Source organism: Heteronotia binoei, chromosome 14 (genome assembly GCF_032191835.1).
Source record: "Heteronotia binoei isolate CCM8104 ecotype False Entrance Well chromosome 14, APGP_CSIRO_Hbin_v1, whole genome shotgun sequence".
Taxonomy (NCBI): Eukaryota; Metazoa; Chordata; class Lepidosauria; order Squamata; family Gekkonidae; genus Heteronotia; species Heteronotia binoei.
In genome coordinates this window covers 52,401,110-52,423,076 of record NC_083236.1, presented here as the reverse complement: position 1 = coordinate 52,423,076, position 21,967 = coordinate 52,401,110, and the positions used below count along the sequence as shown (strand labels likewise).

The window sequence follows — 21,967 nt, the reverse complement described above, 5'->3', positions numbered from 1 at the left end:
AAGTTTCAAAACTATTGGACCAGGGGGTCCAATTCTATGAGCCCCAAAAGAAGGTGACCCTATCCTTCATTATTTCCCATGGAAGGAAGGAATTGAAAAGGTGTGCCGTCCCTTTAAATGCGATGGCCAGAACTCCCTTTGGAGTTCAATGATGCTTGTCACAGCCTTGATCTTGTCTCCACCCCTAATGTCTCCTGGCTCCACCCCCAAAGTCTCCTGGCTCCACCCCCAAAGTCCCCAGATATTTCTTGAATTGGACTTGGCAAACCTATGTTGGAGTGCTTTAATATCACCTCCACATGGGTGCCATTGGTGCACTTTGACTGCTTGTTGACCCAGTGCTATCTATGGACACCGCCGCTTAGCATCTATATACCATTTTTAGCGTCTGAAGCACTGATATGTTATCGTAATCCTTATAACTGCCCTGCAAGGAGGCCAGCCTGAGATGGTGAAGCTAAGAGGGAGATTGGCTTCCCTAAAGCAGAAGTGATTCGAACCTGGGACCCCTTCCTACCATGCTTGTCCTTGTTAAGCTGTAGTGGCTCCCAGCTACGGCTGTGATATCCCTGTCTCCAATGCCTCCCTACGTGGATGTGATCTCATGGACTGCATGATCCAATGCATTCCTGACTGTACATTGAGATCTATGGATGCCGTTTTTTAGTCCCAGCCTGCAGTCCTAAGCTCTGCTCATGACCTGAGTTCGATCCCTGGTGGAAGCTAGGGTTTTCAGGTAGCCGGCTCGAGGTTGACTCAGCCTTCCATCCTTCCGAGGTCGATAAAAGGAGTACCCAGCTTGCTGGGGGGAAAGTGTAGATGACTGGGGAAGGCAATGGCAAACCACCCCGTAAAAAGTCTGCTGTGAAAATGTTGTGAAAGCAACGTCACCCCAGAGTCAGAAATGACTGGTGCTTGCATAGGGGACCTTTCCTTTCCCCCACAGCAGAGGGGGGGGCGCTTTTGGTGATGAACATCCTTTAGATCAGGATGCCAAACTGGCTCGGGAGCCACATGTGGCTCTTTCACACATATTGTGTGGCTCTCGAGGCCCCCATTACCCTGGAGAAGGCAATTTTCTTTTTAAATCACTTCTCCAAGCCAAGCCAGCAGGCAGCTTGGAGAATGCATTTAAATAATAATAATAATAATAATAACTTTTATTTCTATCCCGCCCTCCCCGCCTAGGCGGCTCAGGGCGGCTAACAACAACTTACACATTAACATAAATAATAAAACTTTAAATTTAACAATTAAAATTAAACATAAAAACCAGTCAGTTAAATTAAAATACATGATTTTCATTAGACTAAATATATATGAGTATATCTGGCAGCGATAGAGCTGTTATGGCGCTGGTTCTGCCAGTTTAGGCAGTTCTGCCAGTTCTGCCAGTAAAGTTGCTTTCTTTCCACCTCTCCCCATCTATTTACAGCTCTTAAACACCTGACGTTCACGCCTTGCGGCTCTCAAACATCTGACATTTATTCTATATGGCTCTTACATTAAGCAAGTTTGGCCACCCTTGCTTTAGATGTCCAGACTCCTTCCCTGGCTTTATTTGACAAGTGCCTGGCAATTTTTTCTTAACCTGGGGGAGCCATTCCAAAATTTGGTTTGGTTGAGGTGGTGGACACTACACCATCTGGCCTCCCTGCGCTAAACAACCCCACTTTCTGCCCAAAGGACTATTATTAACTTCAGGGGTGGAATTCTAGCAGGATCTCCTTTGCCTGTTAGGCCCACACCCCTGATGTAGCCAATCCTCCAAGAGCTTACAAGGGTCTTGGGGTGTGGCCAAATATGCAAAGGAGCTCCTGCTAGAATTCCACCCCTGAAACATTATGCAGAAGTGACTCCATCTGGTCTGCCTTTTCCAGCTGTGGGGCCTCATGTGGGATAATAGTTTGTCGCCATCTTGCTCATTTTCATTGGTAATTTAAACTTATACTTTAATTGATGCTTTAATTTTCCATTGTTATACGGCTCGTGATGTCTTTGATTGTTTTATGCTACTTGCTGTTACCCGCTTTGAGTCCATTTGTGGGGAGGGAGGGCTAGAAATCGAAGATAGAAAAAAATAAAATATGATCCTCCACCTGCAGTCTGGGGGGTGGGTCATCTGTTTGGCTCCCTCATCCTTCTACCACTTCATTTCCTTACATGCAGGGCATTTTTTGTAGAAAACCCCCCAGCAGGAACTCATATGCATATTAGGCCACACCCCCTGACCCCAAGCCAGCCGGAACCTGTGCGTTCCTGATCAAACAAAGGCCCTGCTTACATGCATGAACCAACCCGAGAGCTGGTATAACCTGGTTAAGTCACCTGTCGGAGAATAATTGCATGGTTTACTCGATGGGGACTAGGCGGCTGACCTCCGGGGGGGGGGCATAGAGTTCTCCAGGAATGGAAGCTGATCATCAGCCAATCGGAAACTAAATGACATTAGCACCAAAACTGTTTTAATTGTTTATGCTGTTGATCTGACAAATTGTTTAAATGCTTAATTGACTGAATTGTATTGTTACTATGATCTATTGTGTTATTGTTGTGAGCCACCCTGCGCCTGCTTCGGCGGAGAGGACAGCGTGTAAATCTAATAAATCAAATCACCAGACTACTGAGATTGGTTCACCTGGAGAAAATGGACTGCTTTGGAGAGTGGACTCTGTGGGATTATACCTGGTTAAGATCCCTCAGTTCCCCAAGATCTCCAGGAATTTCCCAACCAACAACTGACAACCCTAGATGAGGTGGTTGTTCTAGCAAAGGGATGTGTTTGTGCGTGAAGGGCTTTGGTCACTCCAAAAGGGCTACAGAAATGCAACTTCTTATTATGGCTCAGTCTTGCATAAACTTTTGACTTATCCCGTCAAGTTTTTCCTGCAGCCCAGCAAATAGGGTTGCTAACCTCCATCTGCGAGCTGGAGATCTCTCAGGATTACAACTGACTGCCTAGATGGTTTATTTATTTGTTTATTCCACATTTCTGGAGAAAACGGCTGCTTTGGAAGGTGGTCTGCGGGGCATTATACCCAGGCCTCATTTTGGGCTGGAGCTCATCGGAGCAGAGCTCTGGAACCTCTACATTTTTATTGTGCTTTTTTTTTCTCCCCCCTCCCCCCCAAAAAATACTTGCTTCTGGGTTCCATTATTCAAACCCCCTGTGAGAATTTTGCTGAACTCTATGCTGGGTTCAGGTAGCCGGCTCAAGGTTGACTCAGCCTTCCATCCTTCTAAGCTGAGGTCCGTAAAATGAGTACCCAGTTTGCTGAGGGTAAAGTGTAGATGACTGGGGAAGGCAATGGCAAACCACCCCGTAAAAAGTCTGCTGTGAAAATGTCGTGATGCAATTTCACCCCAGAGTCAGAAACGACTGGTGCTTGCACAGGGGATTACCTTTACCTTTAAAATTTGACAGATTTCCTAAAATTTTCCCCCACACAAAATGGGAAATAACCAAAGCATAGAAACCAGACAAATGGAGATCTTCATCATGCTACTGTGGCCGCAGAGGAGAAAGTAATTTAACAAGTATGATGGGAGTAAGGTTTGATTATGACAATTATAATTCAAGAAACATTTTAAGGTAGATGCTGAGCTGATATAATTTAGTACACCTTCTGGTGATGTCAGGGGGTTTGTGGCATATGCAAATGAGTTCCGGCATCTCTTTTTCTATGAAATGACCCCTGATTATACCCTACCGAGGTCCCTCCTCTCCCTAAGCCCCACCCCCCAGGCCCCACCCCCAAATCTCCAGGTAGTTCCGAATCCGGAGTTGGGAAGCCTACCAGCTAGCCATTATTTATGGAGTGCTCAGACTCGCCTTCCACTGGCTGTTTTTCCAAGCCGATAAATTATTCTCGTATGTGTGAATGACGTCAAATGAAAATGTCACGGAGATCTAGAATGGCAGATGAGCATGCCGGAGATTATTATTGTGGGAGACCAAGTGTCAAAGGGACACTGACTTGGCAAGATTGTTTGGGGGGCTGCTCCCAGTGTTGAGGGTTGTGTGTCTGGAACTGGGCACGGCTGTGTGCAACACGTTCCGGTTGGTACTCAGGCGAACAATCAAGAGGTATGAAAGGGATACAGGGACGGAGAGATGTGGAATGCACAGGCCGGATTAACCCTGCAGCATTCCAGGGCAGCTGCCTCGGGGCGGGCGGGGGGTGGGGTGGGCTGGAATCACCGCTTTGCTTTCCCCTGTAGGCGCTGCTCGTTCAGCTTTGGCAATTGGGAAATTCCGTCCAGCTTTTGCAACCATTGCTCTTCAAACATTTAAATATTTTTTTGCATAATTTATTTGGCAGTGATTGGCATTTCTAGGCATGGGGAGGGGCAAGGAAAAGTTGTAACTGGATGCAGCTGGCTCAAGCCTGTTGGTGCAGAAAACTGGGAACAGCGCTGGCTTACCTATCTCTGCAGTTTTAAAAACTTGATGTCAAAACAAAAGCTTAGGTGATTTTTTTGTTAGGAGGCAGACTTTGGTGTCTAGTACAAATGTTATGCTTTTTTGCTGCTGCATGTTCAAAATTACATCATATGTGCATATCTGGGGCTGGAATTTAAGGATGCCAGGCTCCAGGTATGACCTGGGGATCCCCCAGAATTACAGTTCATCTCCAGATTACAGAGATCAGTTCCCCTGGAGAAAAAGGATTCTTTGGAGGGTGGATATTGGCTTTTCACCCCCAACTGAGGTCCCTGTTCTCCTCAGGCTCCATCCTCATATCCAGGGCTTTTTTGGTAGGAAAAGCCCAGCAGGAACTCATTTGCATATTAGGCCAAACCCCTTGACACCACCATTGTTTCACACAGGGCTTTTTTGTTGTTGTAGAAAAGGCCCAGCATATGAGGCCACACCTCCTGACACCAGTTTGGTGTAGTGGTTAAGTGTGCAGACTCTTATCTGGAAGAACCGGGTTTGATTCCCCACTTCTCCACTTGCACCTGCTGGAATTTATTTATTTATTCTATGACTTATATCCCGCCCTTCCCATAAAATGGCTCAGGGCTGCTCACAACAAATGAATGGCCTTGGGTCAGCCATATCTCTGGCAGAGGTTGTCCTTGAAAGGGAAGCTGCTGTGGGAGCCCTCTCAGCCCCACCCACTGCACAGGGTGTCTGTTGTGGGGGGAGGAGATATAGGAGATTGTAAGCCGCTCTGAGATTCGGAGTGGAGGGTGGGATATAAATCCAATATTATCACCATCATAATCAAGTCAGCTGGAACTGCGTTCCTGTGCATTCCTGCTCAAAAAAAGCCCTGTTCATATCTCCAGGAGTTTCCCTACCTGGAGCTGGCCACCCAACCCGCCCATCCCCTTCCTGTGGCCAGGGGGGACTTGACCCTAGACTGGATCCAGATTCAATTTCCCGTCAACAGAAGTGCCTTTCACCAGCAGAAAAGAACTTCCTGTTTCCCCTCCTCCTTGCTGCAGCCCATTGATGTCCCCAAAATGCTCCTGCTGGGTGACACAAGGGACCCCCAGGAAAGGCATGAGAGGCAAATCAGGGGTCTGTAGCAGGAAAGGGGAATGGATGGAACTTACCGTTAGCAGAAAACTTAGGCTGAATCCAGCCTCTTACAACCAGGGAATTGCTGGATTTTCATAACTGCTATATGAACTTGTATACTGACCTGGATAGCCCAGGCTAGCCCGGTCTCGTCAAATCTCAGAAGCTAAGAAGGGTCAGTCCAGGCTAGTATTTCTAGAATCATAGAATCACAGAGCTGGAAGGGTGGAAGCTGGGTTCAGATAGCCAGCTCAAGGTTGACTCAGCCTTCCATCCTTCTGAGGTTGGTAAAATTACCCAGCTTGCTGGGGGGAAAGTGTAGTTGACTGGGGAAGGCAATGGCAAACCACCCCATAACAAAAAGTGTGCTGTGAAAACGTCCTAATGCGACGTCACCCCAGAGTTGGGAACGACTGGTGCTTGCACAGGGGACTACCCGGGGTCATCTGGTCCAACCCCCAGCATAGGCTTCCCAATCCCCAGGTCCCAGCGGGGGATCCCCCGGTTTTACAGCCTTCCCCCCTCCCCCAGCCAGCTGGCTGGTGGGGGAAGCCCCACCCCCACAGCCATTATGCACCTCCAGGAACGATTCCCATAGGGAATGATGGGGAATTGATCTGTGGGTATTGGGGGCTCTGGGGGGGCTGTTTTTTGAGGTAGAGGCGCCAAATTTTCAGTATAGCATCTAGTGCCTCTCCCCAAAATACCTCCCAAGTTTCAAAAAGTTTGGACCCGGGGGTCCAATTCTATGAGCCCCCTTATCCTTCCTTATTTTCTATGGAAGGAAGGCATTTTAAAAGGTGTGCTGTCTCTTTAAATGTGATGGCCAGAACTCCCTTGGAGTTCAATTATGCTTGTCACACCCTTGCTCCTGGCCCCACCCCCATGTCTCCTGGCCCCACCCCCAAAGTCTCCTGGCCCCACCCCCAAAGTCCCCAGATATTTCTTGAGTTGGACTTGGCAACCCTACCCCAGCACAATGCAGGAAAACCACAAGTACTGTCCCCTGCCCTCCTTCTCATGATCTGCCTAAGTTCATATTTGGATGGGAGACCCCCAAGGAATACCAGGGTTGGGATGTAGAGGCAGGCAGTGGCCAACCACCTCTGAATGTCTCTTGCCTTGAAAACCCTACAGGGTGGCCAAGGTCCGCTGCAACTTGATGGCACTTTCCACCACCGTGCATAAGCTTGTGGTAGAAGTAGAGTGTTCACTATTCAGTAGGCTTAGCTGTGCTCCTTTTACTCCTGTGGTTTTTCCATTATGGATCTTCTCAGCCTTGAGCTCTTCTCGAATGTGCCACCTGTGCATTTTAGCCGTGTCTTTGTTCAATTAGGGTTTCCAACTTTGGGTTGGGGAATACCTGGAGATTTGGGGGTGGAGCCTGGGGAAGGCGGGGTTTGGGGAGGGGAGGGACCTCAACAGGGTATGATGCCACAGACTCCACCCTGCAAAGCAGCCATTTTCTCCAGGGGAACTGATCGTGGTCATCTGGAGATCGGTTGGAATAGCGGGAGATCGCCTGGTGCCACTGGAGGTTGGCAACCGCACGCAATGCAGAGCCTCCAAGTCAATCCACGCACCATTTGCTGCTGTTTTGCTGCTGGGTATATGATAAAAGTCTGAGCTCTGGCCTGGGTAGCCCAGGCAAGCCCGATCTTGTCAGATCTCGGAAGCTAAGCAGAGATAACTCTGACAAGTACTTGGACGGGAGACCTCCTTGGCATACCAGCAGTCAGGAGGCAGGGGCAGGTTTTATTCAGCCACCTCCCTGAATATCCTCCAGGCCCCTAATAGGGGTCAGACACTAGAGGTTGCCATGGCTTCCAGGTGCACATGCACACACCCACACACACTCACATTCACATACAAATACAAGAATACAAAAAAAAAAAAGATGGTAAGTCTGTACAGGCTGCTTATAGGTCTATGTAGGACTTTTTATAGGGTTGCTAAGTCCCCTGTACCATAGAGTTTTCCCTCCCAAATAGCTAGAGCATCCAGGAAAACCATAGAGAAATGCCTAAAGTGGCTGCCGTGTGACATTGCCTCTGTGATGACATCACTTCTGGGTGACATGGCTACATCAGGGGTGTGTGGCCTAATATGCAAAGGAGCTCCTGCTAGAATTCTACCCATGCCAGTGTGACCAATAGCATTTTGAGACCTTTCCTCCACAGATCTATCTGCAGACCTGCTCACTGACTCCTTAATTGGAAAATGGACACTGTCTTCGGCCTCCGATGATTGGTGATGCAGGGAAAGGTTCCGGCAGGTTGGGGACATCCCAGGTGGGAGAATCCCCACCCGGACCAGGGGCTTGGAAGCCTTATTTTTGTAGCAGGAACTCCTTTGCATATTAGACCACACACCTTTGATGTAGCCAATCCTCTTGGAGCTTACAGGACTTCTATTACAGGGCCTACTATAAGCCCTTGGAGGATTGGCTGCATCAGGGGTGTGTGCTCTAATATACAAAGAAGTTCCTGCTACAAAAAAGCCCTGGGTCTACATTTAGGAACAGCATAGTAGTGTCCGCACTAGGCAGTCCAGGGCATTACCTGTTTTGAAGGTAATGTGTAGTCCTCTCCCCACACTTAGCGAGCATGTCCAAAACAGTTTGGGCAGTTACCCTCCCACAGACTAGAATAGATAACTGGCCCTTTGTGGCCCGGGGAATCCTTTGGGAAAAAAATTAGTCCAGTGATTCCCTGCTCAGCCAAGAAGGATTGGAAGGTTGTTTGTGGAACAGATGCGTCACCCTTGGAACAAGCAATCATCGGAGGCTGATAATAAAGTGGAAGGAAGACAGTGTCCATTTTCCAATTAAGGAGTCAGTGAGCAGGTCCGCAGATAGATCTGTGGAGGAAAGGTCTCTGAAATGCTATCGGTCACGCTGGCATAGGTGGAATTCTAGCAGGAGCTGCTTTGCATATTAGGCCATTCACCCCTGATGTAGCCAATCCTCCAAAAGCTTTCAAAAAGGTGTCTGGTAAGCTCTTGGAGGGTTGGCTACATCAGGGGTGTGCAGCCTGATAGGCAAAGGAGCTCCTGCTAGAATTCCACCCCTGCCACTGTCTAATTGGAACTTCCATGTTTAGGGGCAGTGTATCTCTGAATGCCAGAGGCTTCCCTAGGCTTCCCAAATCTCCCGCTCTGGCGGGAGACTTCTGGTTTCACAGCCTCACCTCCCGCTTTTCAAAACTCTGGAAGCGGGGGTGGGGGGTGGAGGGGTGGGAGAACATACCTTTAGGCTTCATGTTGTAGAGCTCCTGAGCCGTTTGCAAAATGTCTGCCCCTTTAAGGCTGGGCAGGAAGCTGGAAGCAGGAAGGGCTTTTGAGAACGGCCCCTCCCTTTCTTTGCTTTCGTTTTCACAGGAAGTAGAGTTGTCCGGAGGAAGATCTGGTAAGTGTGTGTGTGTGTGAGAGAGGGAGGGGGCAGGGGATTCCCTAGTTTGGAGGCCCTCCCCCCCTTTAGAAAGCGTGGGGGGGGAGGGAAATGTCTACTAGGCACTCTATTATTCCCTATGGAGAACGATTCCCATAGGGAATAATAGGAAATTGATCTGTGGGTATTGGGGGCTCTGGGGGGCTATTTTTTGAGGTAGAGGCACCAAATTTTTAGTATAGCATCTAGTGCCTCTCCCCAAAATACCCCCCAAGTTTCAAAACGATTGGACCAGAGGGTCCAATTCTATGAGCCCCAAAATATGGTGCCCCTATCCTTAATTATTTCCTGTGGAAGAAAGGCATTTTAAAAGGTGTGCTGTCTCTTTAAATGTGATGGCAAGAACTCCCTTGGAGTTCAATTATGCTTGTCACATCCTTGTTCTTGGCTCCACCCCCAATGTCTCCTGGCTCCACCCCCAAAGTCCCCAGATTTTTCTTTAATTGGACTTGGCAACCCTACTTCCGACTGGCCTTTAGGACAAGAAAGAAGACAAAGATAGCAAGACAAAGTGTAGATCCCTGTAAAATTTACTCCTGTGGCTCCGAATAAGGATTTAAGTCATTATAAAATGCTGAGAAAGTTGTACCGAAACCGCCTGTTACCAGAAGTGATTTGTGGAAGTGACTTCCCTGTTGAATGGATATTATCAGTTCTTACGGATTGTTTGATGGCTTGGAAAAGTTCGCTGTGGGAGCAGGAAAGAGTGGATGCTAAAAGCTCCAACACGGAGAATGAGAGAGGAGGGACTGTCACTCTTTTCACTTTTTTCAAGAAGAGGAAGTGAGGATTTCTCATGGGACTGTGTTCAATTATTGTTAGGGTTGCCAATCCCCAGGTGGGGGCAGGGATCCCCCGGTTTGGAGGCCCTCCCCCCACTTCAGGGTCATCAGAAGCAGGGGTGGGGGGAAGGAAATGTCTGCTGGGCACTCCATTATTCCCTATGGGGACCAATTCCCATTGGGTATAATGGAGAATTGATCCACAGGTACCTGGGGGGGAGGCTGTATTTTGAGGTAGAGGCACCAAATTTTCCGCATATCATCCAACGCCTCTCCCCAAAATACCCTCCAAGTTCCAAGGATTGCTCCAGAGGGTCCAATTCTATGAGCCCCCAAAGAAAACGCCCCTATCCTTCATTATTTCTAATTGAGGGAAAGCATTTAAAAGGTGTGTGGTCCCTTTAAATGTGATGGCCAGAACTCCCTTTGGAGTCAATTATGCTTATCAAAACCTTGCTCCTGCCCCCCCCCCCCAATTGGCAACCCTAATTATTGTATGGATGTGAATAATGGTCAAATAAATATTGTTACTCTATGTTATAGGTTACGAAGTGTGTAAAAGGTTTGTGTAATATTTGGGAACTCATTGTGCTCCTATATTTCAGCGGTTGTATTTCTTAGTCTCAATTGATGCTGAAACCCTATTTTGCATTGGTAAAATAGGGTTTCAGGTGGGGCCTGGAGATCTCTTGCTATTACAACTGATCTCCAGATGGCATCAGTTGCCTGGAAGAAAACGGTTGCTTTGGAGGGTGGGTGGGTTGTATGGCATTGTACCCGGATGAGCACCTCCCAGACCCATAGCCATGAGGGGGCCTGCAGGGGCATAGCCCCCGACTTCAGACTTGGTCCCCCTGAATTGGGCCCCCCCCCACTGGCTTGAGGGCTGCAGGGGTCCTTCCCTGGCTCCCCAGCCTCCTCCTCCCTCCCTCCTGCACCATTTCAATGCCCAGGAAGGGGTGGTGGAGCAGCCACGGCTTCCTGGGCTATTTAAAGCCCTCCCCTTCTGCCACTGCCACCGTCTCCTCCCCCCTTCCTTCCTGGATCGTGTGGAAAGGAAGGGGGAGGAGACGCCAGGGCCGGTGCGTGGGAGTAGGCAAAGTAGGCAGTCGCCTAGGGGCCACCTGGCCTAGGGGGCACCGCTGGACACCCCCTCCTCGACACATGACTCTGGCTCCTGGCCACTGTAGCCTTGTCCTCTCCCATCACCAAGCAGCCCTCAGCAAAGCAAAGCCACCTCCTCTCCCTGATGTGCGTCTTGGCCTTCCACCTCATCCTATTCCACCACCCTCCTTCCTGGCGTGGCCGGGAAGCACTTCTTCTCACAATTTTTTAAATAACTTATCACTTTTAAGGATCAGTAAATTAAAAATGTGAAAAGTTTCAAGTTTGGCACTCTTCATTTCCCCTATATTTTTTAATAATGGGGGGGGGGGGGCGTGCTAGTGGGTGATTCGCCTAGGGTGCCAGAAAGCCTAGCGCCGGCCCTGACAGCGGCAGTGGCTGTGGCCGATCTTTCAGCAGCTTGTCCTTCCCGCTGCTGCCCCCTCACCCCGCACTGATAGCAATCATGCTGGTGGGCTGGCATACGAGCTGCGAGCCTCTGGAGCCCTTTTACCCGCTGATCAGCTGATCGACGGGGGGGGGGGGGTAAATAGCCTGGGAAGCCACGGCCACTCCACCACCCCTTCCCGAGCATTGAAATGGGGAGGGAGGGAGAAGGAGACTGGGTCGCGCAGCCCTCAAGCCAGCTGTAGTGGTGGTGGTGGTGGGGAGCTTGAATGCCCTCTCAAAAATCCCAAGGCCCCCCGACTCCCCAAATCCTGCTTACGGCCCTGGCCCCTCCCTTCCCTAAACATTGCCCTCCCCGGGCTCTGCTCTCAAAACCTCCAAGTATTTCACCACCCAGAGCTAGCAACTTTAATACTGAGATCAGACCCTAGGGTTGTCAATCCCCAGGTGGGGGCAGGGGATCCACCATTTTGGAGGCCCTCCCCCCGCTTCAGGGTCATCAGAAAGCGGGGGGAGGGGAGGGAAATGTCTGCTGGGAATTCTGTTATTCCCTATGGAGACTTATTCCCAGAGGAAATAATGGAGAATTGATCTGCAGGTATCTGGGGCTCTGGGGGGGCTGGAATTTGAGGTAGAGGCACCAAATTTTCAGTTTCGCATTCAGTGCCTGTCCCCAAAATATCCCCCAAGTTTCAAAACGATTGGACCAAGGGGTCCAGTTCTATGCACCCCAAATGAAGGTGCCCCTATTCTTCATTATTTCCTACGGAAGGAGGGCATTTAACAGGTGTGCAGTTTCTTTAAATTACGGTATATGGCCAGGACTCCCTTTGGAGTTCAATTACGTTTGTGACACCCTTGCTCCTGGCTACACCCCCAAAGTCTCCTGGCTGCTCCCCCAAAGTCTCCTGGCTCCAACCCCAAAGTCCCCAGATATTTCTTGAATTGGACTTGGCAACCCTATCAGACCCATCCACACACACCCGCAGCTGCATTTTAGGTTCCAGTAGGGCTTTTTTTGTGCAGGAATGTACAGGAACGCCCTTCCAGCTGGCTTGGTGTCAGGGGGTTTGGCCTAATATGCAAATAAGTCCATAGTGACATCAGGGGGCGTGGCCTAATATGCAAATGAGTTCCTGCTGGGCTTTTTCTACCAAAAAAGCCCTCGGTTTCAGTTGCTGGAGTTCACAGAAATTTAGCTTCATATGTGGCCACATTAGTTTTTCTGCAGACCAGATTGGTGCATTTTCCAAGCTGCAATGTGAGAGGTTATTTTTTTTGCCGGAGGGGGGTGGGCAGCTATAACTCAGCCTTTGGAAAGGCAAGAACATACTTTCCATTTAGAATACACTGCCTCTTGTATCTGTCACACGTTGTCATTTGGAGATGGCCAGCTCACAGCGTGTTGTGATGTTTTTTTCAACAAAGGTGTTGAAGGGTTTTTGAACATGTCTGCCTTGTGGAGTTCAGCTTGCCAAAAAACAAATGTCAAATAAAAAAGAGCTGCTGAAGATTTTTTTTTTAAAAAAACCACAATGTAGAGACAGTTCTCTGCTTTAAGGTACTTAAATTTTTATAACAGGGACTCAGAAGAGGGACAGAAGGGGTACAGAAAATAGAAAGATAAGTAGAAAGGAGGGGTAGAGTTAATCTGAGCAGGACTTCAGCATAATTTTTCTCTGCATCAGGACTTTTGTTGCTCTTGATCATAAACCAAATTTTTAGTGGGGCAGGTGGGAACTCAGGTACTAAAGGAAAACGTATAATTTGGACTCTTAAAAACTGGGTCTCACTTTTGATAGAAGCTTTTTAAAAAGTTTATCCCAGATTAATGTTATTGGTTTCAATATCTATTTTATGGGGTGAGAGCTTTTCTGTATCATCTTTCAGCACACACTTTCCAGGTAGGGTTGGTTGCCAACCACCAGGTAGTAGCTGGAGATCTCCTGCTATTACAACTGATCTCCAGGTGAGAGAGATCAATTCGCTTGGAGAAAAGGACCATTTCGGAAGTTGGACTCTGTGGCATTATACCCCACTGAAGTCCCTTTCCTCCGTAAACCCCACCATCCTCAGGTTTCCTCCCCAAAATTGCTAGCCATTCCTCAACCCGGAACTGACATGCCTATTTCCAGGCGGTTCTCAGTTTCAAATACTAAAAGAGAACAAACTGCACATACTCCCACCCCCCCCACAGATGCAACTTTTGGGGTTGTTCTCTAAAGAGATGGAGGCATAGATTCTTAGAAATGGGTTTCTAGCCTTTCACTCAGAGTATACTTGGAAGAAGTGCTCCATTCAAACACATCCCGTACTGTGATTCTAAATACATGTGGTCATGATCCAGATACTGTCTGCTAGTGAGGAGAAGTTCTGTTGGGAGCAAAAAAACCCTAAAAAAGCTTCTCTGTTTCCAAATACAGGGACCTCTGTCTCTGTGGTTAGCTATCTGCACTGAAGTAAATTAAATAATATTTTAACTGAGTCAGCTGGTTCTAGTTAAGTCCTAACTGAAACTGACAGACACAATTAATTGTAACTCTTCAATTGACCTCTTTTTATGATGGATCGGTTCCTCAGCATTTCTAGGGAAATGTTCTTTCTGTGTAAGTCTGCCCTGAAGGATACTGCTCCCAAAGTCACCTCCACAAATGATTTCCCTCCTGTAACGTTTGGAAGCTACTGATTCACCTGTTTGGAAATGTGGATAATTCCCAATATTGAGCCCCCCCCACCCCCGACGTTGTGATTTAAGTACCTCAAAACATGACAGAGGGCTGTGTGATTTGTTGGAGGCCATTTCTGGTTGCCATCTTGTGGTTAAAAAAAATGCATGTGTTATAGTCTTTTATGAGATCCTCTAAATGGGGGGAAAGGGAGAAATGTCTTCCTTCATATTTCATACATGGTACAGAACCAGTGTCTTTTTGAATAATCTCCTGGGAAGTACTGAAGACACGTTACCTGCTTGGTTCATGTGAACAAAGGTTCAATTCCCACCCACCCCAGTAAATATCATTAGCCCTGATGCCCTTCAGAAATAACTGGTGGGAGAACCCCAGTGTCTGAACAGCAAATCCTTTTTTGAAGAGGGCAAGATTAATTATTTTGCTGTTAATTGTGGAAACAATTTTGATATGTCATCTTGTGGAGTTGTTTTTAAAAAAACAATGGGGACTCTCTTGGCACCGAAGAAGAATTTCGTTTGAGTTGTTTCAGTTGACAAAGGCATGCTGGTGCTAGATATGTACATCGTATCACTGTCATTATGCTCTATTTTTAAATCCCAACCGCCGGCCAACCTGGAGCACAACAAGTGAGTGTCTGTGTGTGAGGGGAGAAAAAATTGTGTATGCATTTGTGTGTGACAACAGCAGTCTCCTTTCAGGCCTCCTTATGTTCTATCAAACTGAATTTTTATTCGTTTCCCAAGGAACAGTTGGTAGCATTTTATGTGGTGGTCATTTTTGGTCATCGCTACTGAGTAGAAAACATGATCAATACGCTACATTTTCCCTCTTCCCTGCAGCCTTTGCCAATTCTTAAGATGCTTGGTTTTCATCAGCCTCTTAAGAAAAGAATTTTAAATGGTTCTGTGACGTCAAGGAGGACGGTGGGGAAAGGGGTGAAAAAAAACCCCTCTTCAAACCCACTGCTAAGTCACCACTGCCATTATAAGCACACTGTAAGAAAACAAGATAATACATAACCACTAAACCACATACTGGCATTCCACAGAGTGGCTAATCAACGACACCCTCCCAGAATGTTCTAGAGTTGTCTTTTCATTCCAAAGGGACTCAGGGAGATGGACTTTTCAGAGAGCTGTCCTGCCATGTAACAGGGACATCACATCATCTTTCCTGCGCAAAATGTCTGAAGGCAATTTGGTGTCAGAAGAAGATTTTGTAGTTAGGCCTCAGGCTGCGGGAGGAAAGGGTTTAAGCACGATGGACAAAAAACTGAACCTTCTGAATGAAAAAGTCGACAAATTGTTACATTTCCAAGAAGACGTGACGGGAAAACTGCAGAGGGTCGATCGAGGGCTTGACAACTTGGGGAAAGGTCTTCATAAGCTCACTGCGTCACGAGCATGTGCCGATCCGATCGGTGGGGCAGAACAGGGTGTGAAAATTGAGGATGGAGCTCCATTGATGGATACCCAAAATATGTGCTCCGAGGTTTTAAAACTGATGAAAGCAGTGCATCAAGATGATGTAAAGTACAGGGAGAGGCTCGAAAAGGTGGAGAGGTTGGTGGACTCGGTGGACAAAGTTGTGAAATATTTGGCAGAATTGCTAAAGAATTCTAAAGTGATAGATTTCATTCTGAAGGGTGGTGTTCCTTGGAAGAAAGGGACCCTGGTTGAAATCCTAGAGGAGGTTAGTGGCTTATTATTTTATTGATTATTTATTTTATTTACTTCGTTAGTAAACTCCCTTTCTCCCTCAGTGGACACCCAAAGTGGCTTACATTGTTCTCCTGTCCTCTATTGTATCCTTACAACAACCCTGTGAGGTAGGGCAGGCTGAGACTGTGTGACTGGCTCCAGGTCACGAAGCAAGTTTCCATGGCAGAATTAGAGATTCGAACCTGGGTCTCCCAGACACTACATGACACTGGCTGTTGTTTGTTTTGCCATAACAGTAAATTCCTCCATTTTATCTTTCCGGTCTTCAAGATTTGGGCAAGCCTCAGCTTTCCTTTTTGGTTGCAAATACTATTCATGCCGCTTTTAATGTATATCGGAACAATTCATGTATTGCTGTTTCAATATGTGAGGGGGAAATTCCCAATAACATAATCTCTAGTTGCATGGCAAATTTTATATTCAACATTTTATGAATTTCAGCATGTATTTCTTCCCGGTATTTACCGGTATTTTTACAAGATCAACACATATGATAGAAAGTACCTTCAATCATCATCATCATTAGTTTATTTATATTCCGCCCATTTTCCCGTAGGGGCTCAGGGCAGAGTACATCAATGAATCACAATAAATTAGAATAAAATCAGTTACAATAGCCAGTTAGTAGTACAGCAAGATGGTCCAACAAAATAATGTAGTGGTGTGGTAGCACAGTGTGATATCACAGGAGAGGCCAACTGATCTAACAAACAGATGCCCGCCGCCTCATCCAAAAGCCTGGTGGAACAGCTCCATTTTACAGGCTCTACGGAAGGCTAACAAGCCAGGTAGGGCCCGGATCTCCATAGGGAGCTGATTCCACCAGGTTGGGGCCAGGACCGAAAAGGTCCTGGCCCTGGTAGAGGCAAGACAGGCATCTCTTGTTTTACATTTCCAACAGTTTCCAAAATAATTGCTATCTATTCTCTCTCTATCTTTCAGCAAAAAAGAACCTTGTATGAGTAAGAAATGTGCTTATTTAAATGTGATGCTTTAACCCACATTGCAGACAAACTCTCCATAATGCTGAACTCATCAAAATCCAATATTAATTGCTCTACTACTGAATTGTTACATTGTGTTGTGTCTAGGGATGCCAACTCCAATTGGGATATTCCTGGAGATTGGAGGGGGTGCCTAGATGGGAGGGGAGGGACCACAGTAGAGTATAATGCCATGGAGTCCACCCTCCAAAGCAGCCATTTTGCTCCAGGGGACCTGATTGTGTGTGGTCTGGAGACCAGCTGTAATTCTGGGAAACCTCCAGGCCCTACCTGAAACCCTAGTTTGGTCTCTGGTTTTGCACGAGAGTGTGGAACAATGGCTTTACGGCTCATTGCCGCAGCACTTTTGGGACGTCAAGTACTCTGAAATATACTGTGAAGTTCAGAGTCAACCACCTGAAGTTACTATGCTACCATTCTCAACACAGTAGATCAGGAGTGGCCAACCGTTGCTCTCCAGATGTTTTTTGCCTACAACTCCCATCAGCCCCAGCCATTGGCCATGCTGGCTGGGGCTGATGGGAGTTGTAGGCAAAAACATCTGGAGAGCTACCGTTGGCCACCCCTGCAGTAGATCATTCCCGTCTACAATGTAGAAGAAAACTGTGGTATATGAACAGGTTGCACGACTACTGAATAACACGGGCTGGAGTCAGCGGTTGTCTTCTGTTGGCAGTAAAGTTGCCAACCTCCAGGTGGTATTGGGAGAATCCAGGAATTACAACAGATCTCCAGATCACTGAGGTCACTTCATCTGGAGGACAATGGCTGCTATGGAGGGAGGGTTCTATGGCAATATTCCTCACTGATCCTTCCCCTCCCCAAACCTTGCCTTTCCTTAGGATCCACCCCAGCTCTCCAGGATTTTCCTAGCCCATAGTTGGCAACCCTAGAAAGGGTCCATACTTTTTGAAGACTCTTTGTGTTTAACTTAGGGTTACCAGGTCTGGGTTGGAAAATACCTGGAGACTTTGGGGGTGGATCCAGGAGAGGGCAGGGTTTAGGGGAGGGGCCTCAGCATGGTACAATGCCACAGAGTCCACCCTCCAAAGCAGCCATTTTCTCCAGGGGAGCTGATCTCTGCCGGCTGGAGATCAGTTGTGAAAGGGGGGAGATCTCCAGGCCCCACCTGGAGGCTGGCAACCCTAGTTGAAATATAGGAACCATCAGGGCTTGTTTTTGTATCAGAAACTCCTTTGCATATTCAGCCACGCACCCCTGATGTAGCCGATCCTCCAAGAGCTTACAGGGCTCTTAGTTCAGGGCCTACTGTAAGCTCCAGGAGGACTTGCTATATTGAGAGGGTGTGACCGAATATGCAAAGGAGCTCCTCTGCAAAAAAAAAGCCCTGGGAACCACCCTTCTGCCAATAGCAGATCCAGTGAAAATGTTTAGGCAGTTCTCTCTTTTCCCCTCCCACTTCCCCCTCCTATTTCATTGTTGACTGGATATACTATACTGCAATTTTATTGCACTGCTTATTGCCTAGCAGTATTGTCCAACTTTATTACAATATTATGTGCATTATGCTGTTTTTTACTGCATTATCCCTCTAATTACAGTTCCTCCAAATGCAGACAATAAGTTGAGTCAAGAAATTAACCCACCAATACCCATTTTACGTTTTGGTTTTGTTTTGTTTTTCTGAATGGCGATCTCTGAAACAGGTCCAAATATTGCCTGCTTGCTTTTAAAGGAAATAAACAGGACATTTTGACAAACTGAGGTAAAAGGGTTTAGAAGAGCCTTCACTCTGGCAAGGTGCTCTGCCTTCCTTTCTGCTTAGGGTGCCACGTTCAATTGAAGAAATATCTGGGAATTCTGGGGGTGGAGCCAGGAGACATTTGGGGGGTAGAGCCAGGAGCAAGGTTGTGACAAGCATAATTGAACTCCAAAGGGAGTTCTGGTCAACACAATTAAAGGGACTGCACACCATTGGAAATAATGAAGGATGGGGTATCTTCTTTTGGGGCTCATAGAATTGGACCCCCCCCCCCCCCGACCAATCCTTTTGAAAATTGGAGGGTGCTTTGAGGAGAGGCATTGGATACTATGCTAAAAAATTGGTGCTTCTACCTAAAAAAAACAGCCCCCAAGCCCCAGATAACTGCTGATCAATTCTCCATTATACCCTATGGGAATAATCTACATAGGGAATAATGAAGTGCCCAGCAGACATCCCCCCCCACTTTCTGATGACCCTGAAGTGGGGGATCCCCTGCCCCCAGCTGGGGATTGGCAAACCTATTTCTGCTGTACTTGAAGAGAAATATAAGAATATTCCTTTCACAGAAAGGCTCTGTTCCTGCCCATTAAGGGAGGCTGAGACTACAGAGCGCACGTTTTTCATGTTATAAGACGGCATATAAGGCAACCATCAACCCGCTGATTGGAAAAAGTTTGGGCCTTCCAGAAGAAGCTAAACTTGAGTCTCTTCTATCTGATAGATACCCCAAGATTACCTACCAAGGAGCCAGTTTCTGCATGGCGATACTCAGGTTACAGAAATTGCATGGTAGTTAAATAGTAAGCGGTTAGGGTACCTAGATATTAGGCAGAATTTTAAACTTCTAAATGTTTTTTTAAAAGCTTGGAACCTTGTATATTTGTATTTTCCTTCCTTACGACTCGTCTAGGAACCGCTATCATGATAAACAGACTAACGGAGCTGAATTTTCCTTTTGATTCTGTTTCTTAGACGAAAGATAAAGCAGAGGAGAAAGCTTCTAAAGGAAAGCATGTTCCCCTCAAGAAAGGAATCCAAGCCGAAGGCAAAAATTCCTCAGAAGGTACAGTTTAGCGTTCTGACATTTAAGGGCACATTTGGGAAGGCAGATATAGCTTGATTAATGCTGAGGTCTGGTTCCAGAACAGGGTGTACTTCTTACAGAGGGGAGGGCGGGAACCCCTTTCACCTTTGAGAAAGAAGAGACTGGTTGCAACTGGCAAAAGGAAACGAAAGAATTGTCAAGTAATTCCTTTGGTCAATGCCCGCTGGGGGCAGGGGTTCTCCTGATTTTTGGGCCCCCAACCTGCTGGCACAGGATTGGCTGGCAGGGAGTCCCACCCCCGAAGAGCTCCGTTGGTTCCCAACATGCCTGACATGATGATGTCGCTCAGAAGCAACGTTATCGCACGGGGTGCTCTAGCATTTTGGTTAAAAACTCTATGATGCCATAGAGTTTTTAAAACTGAAATACTAGAGCGTTCCCGTGTGATGAGCTTGACACAATTACATCATTTCTGTGTGACATCATCGCACCGCACGCATGAGGGAAGTCCTCCCCCCCGCTGGCAGCCAGGTGAGACCTGGCAACCCGGGTACAGGAACAAAACTGCAGCCAAGACACCACATAGGGTTGCTGGGTTGGGAAGTTCCTGGAGAGCTGAGGGGGGTGGAGCCTGGAGAGGGGAGGGACCTCAGCAGAGTCCACCCTCCAAAGCAGCCATTTTCTCCATGGGAACTGATCTCGGTTGTCTGGACATCAATAGTAATAGCAGATCTCTGGGAAGAACCTGGAGGCTGGCAACCCTAGACTGAAAAATGAAAAAAAGGGAGGACTTAACCCAAAACAGAACTGAACCTGAAGGTTATGGAGATCTGAATGTATAGCTCAATAATTCCGTTAGTCAAATTTATCTTGAGACGCAGATAAGGGTATTCCTTATAAGGAAAGAGAATGCTGCTGCCTTTTTAAGGAACCTGATTCTGTACAACATATTCTTTTCCACTGCTCTCATTACTCCTCTCTGTGCCACTACTGGATTCATCCTCTTCTCCCCTTTTCAAGACCTTTGACCAACAATACCTTAGCCTTTTTGTTATCTGACAAGCCCCCCAAAATCACTGCATTAGTGATTGAGTTTGTGTATGGAAGTTAAGTACTAGAGAATACAATATAGAGATCCAGGCCTCAGATTTAACAGGAGCTCACAGGAGTGGCGCAGAGTGTTAAAGCTGCGGTACTGCAGTCTTAAGCTCTGCTAATGACGTGAATTCGATCCCCGGCGGAAGCTGGGTTTTCAGGCAGCTGGCTCCAGGTTGACTCAGCCTTTCATCCTTCCGAGGTCGGTCAAATGAGTACCAAGCTTGCTGGGGGGAACGTGTGGATGACTGGGGAAGGCAATGGCAAAACCACCCTGTAAAAAGTCCGCCATGAAAACGTGAAAGCAACGTCACCCTGGAGTCGGAAACGACTGTTGCTTGCACAGGGGACCTTTCCTTTCCTTTCCACAGGAGTGCAGCTCCTGAACCTTTCTGATGGTTCCCCTTCTTCCTCCCCACCTATCTTGTCCATTGAATAGTAGATGCAGCTGCATAACAATCCCTGGATTAGGAGAGCAGGCGGGCAGCCAGCCACCAGGGGCTTTGCCACACCCCCAGCAGCCCTCATTAACCCCTGGAGAACACCGCACCACCCTTTCTCCACTTCTTATGTGATTTGGGGCAGCAGGTGGCTTGCTGGCCTTTTGACTGGGGGGCGGTGACCAAGGAGAGCCCCAGGTGAGCGAAGCCTGCTTGGGCTGGCTGGATCTCTAGCCAGTCCAAACAGGCCTCACTTGCCTGGGCTCTCCTTTCTTGCATCGGGTTGCTTTTGGTTGGGGGGGGGGCTGCATATGCTAATGAGTTATGCTAATGAGCTCCACCACCTGTTTTTTGTACAAAATGACCCCTGCCTACCTGCTCTGCCTTTTTAACTTCAGTGGGTTCTGGTCGGTTGCGGCGACCCTCTTTACATGTTTAGGTGTCTAGTTCTTGGGATTGTTTATCCCTGTTTTATTGTACTATTATGCTATTAAAGGTTCGTTCGATTGATTAGTCAAATTTCAAACATTAAATATTGACAGATATTGACCTTGCTGATAGCCTTAATTAAGAATTAAATTGTACAGTGACAACCAAAAATGACCATTATTTGACCCTGAGCAGAGCGCATTCTATTCTCAAGGTGCAGGTACAGAGAAGGCCCTTTCTCTCATGGTCTCTAGAGTCTGGAGTTCTAGTTAAGAGGAGAAGAGTGACCAACTAGGGTTGCCAACCTTCAGGCTATGAAGATCAGTTCCCCTTGGAGAAAATGGCAACCTTGAAGGATGAACTCTAGGGCACTGTACCCCACTGAGGCCCCTCCCCTCCCCACAATCCTGCCCTCCCCATATTCCACCCCCAGATCTCCAGGAATTTCCCAACCTGTTGCTGGCAATGCTAGACCACTAGAGACAGGGCTTTCTCTGAGAGCCTGGTTGGTGTAGTGGTTAAGTGTGTGGACTCTTATCTGAGAG

At 47.4% G+C, this 21,967-nt stretch overlaps 1 protein-coding gene across 2 annotated transcripts in view; it reads left to right on the top strand.

Annotated features, from left to right (window-relative positions):
• Positions 1–21,967, top strand: part of MYLK3 (myosin light chain kinase 3) — a 48,705-nt gene that overhangs the window by 1,071 nt on the left and 25,667 nt on the right. The window contains exons 1-2 of one of the 2 annotated variants that reach the window (XM_060253598.1): positions 15,077–15,654; positions 19,386–19,476. In XM_060253598.1, the coding sequence (XP_060109581.1) occupies positions 15,145–15,654; positions 19,386–19,476 (601 nt within the window). In that variant the 5' untranslated portion in view covers positions 15,077–15,144. Of the gene's footprint in view, positions 1–15,076; positions 15,655–19,385; positions 19,477–21,967 lie in introns of those variants that run through there. The other variant, XM_060253599.1, reaches the window with a different exon arrangement.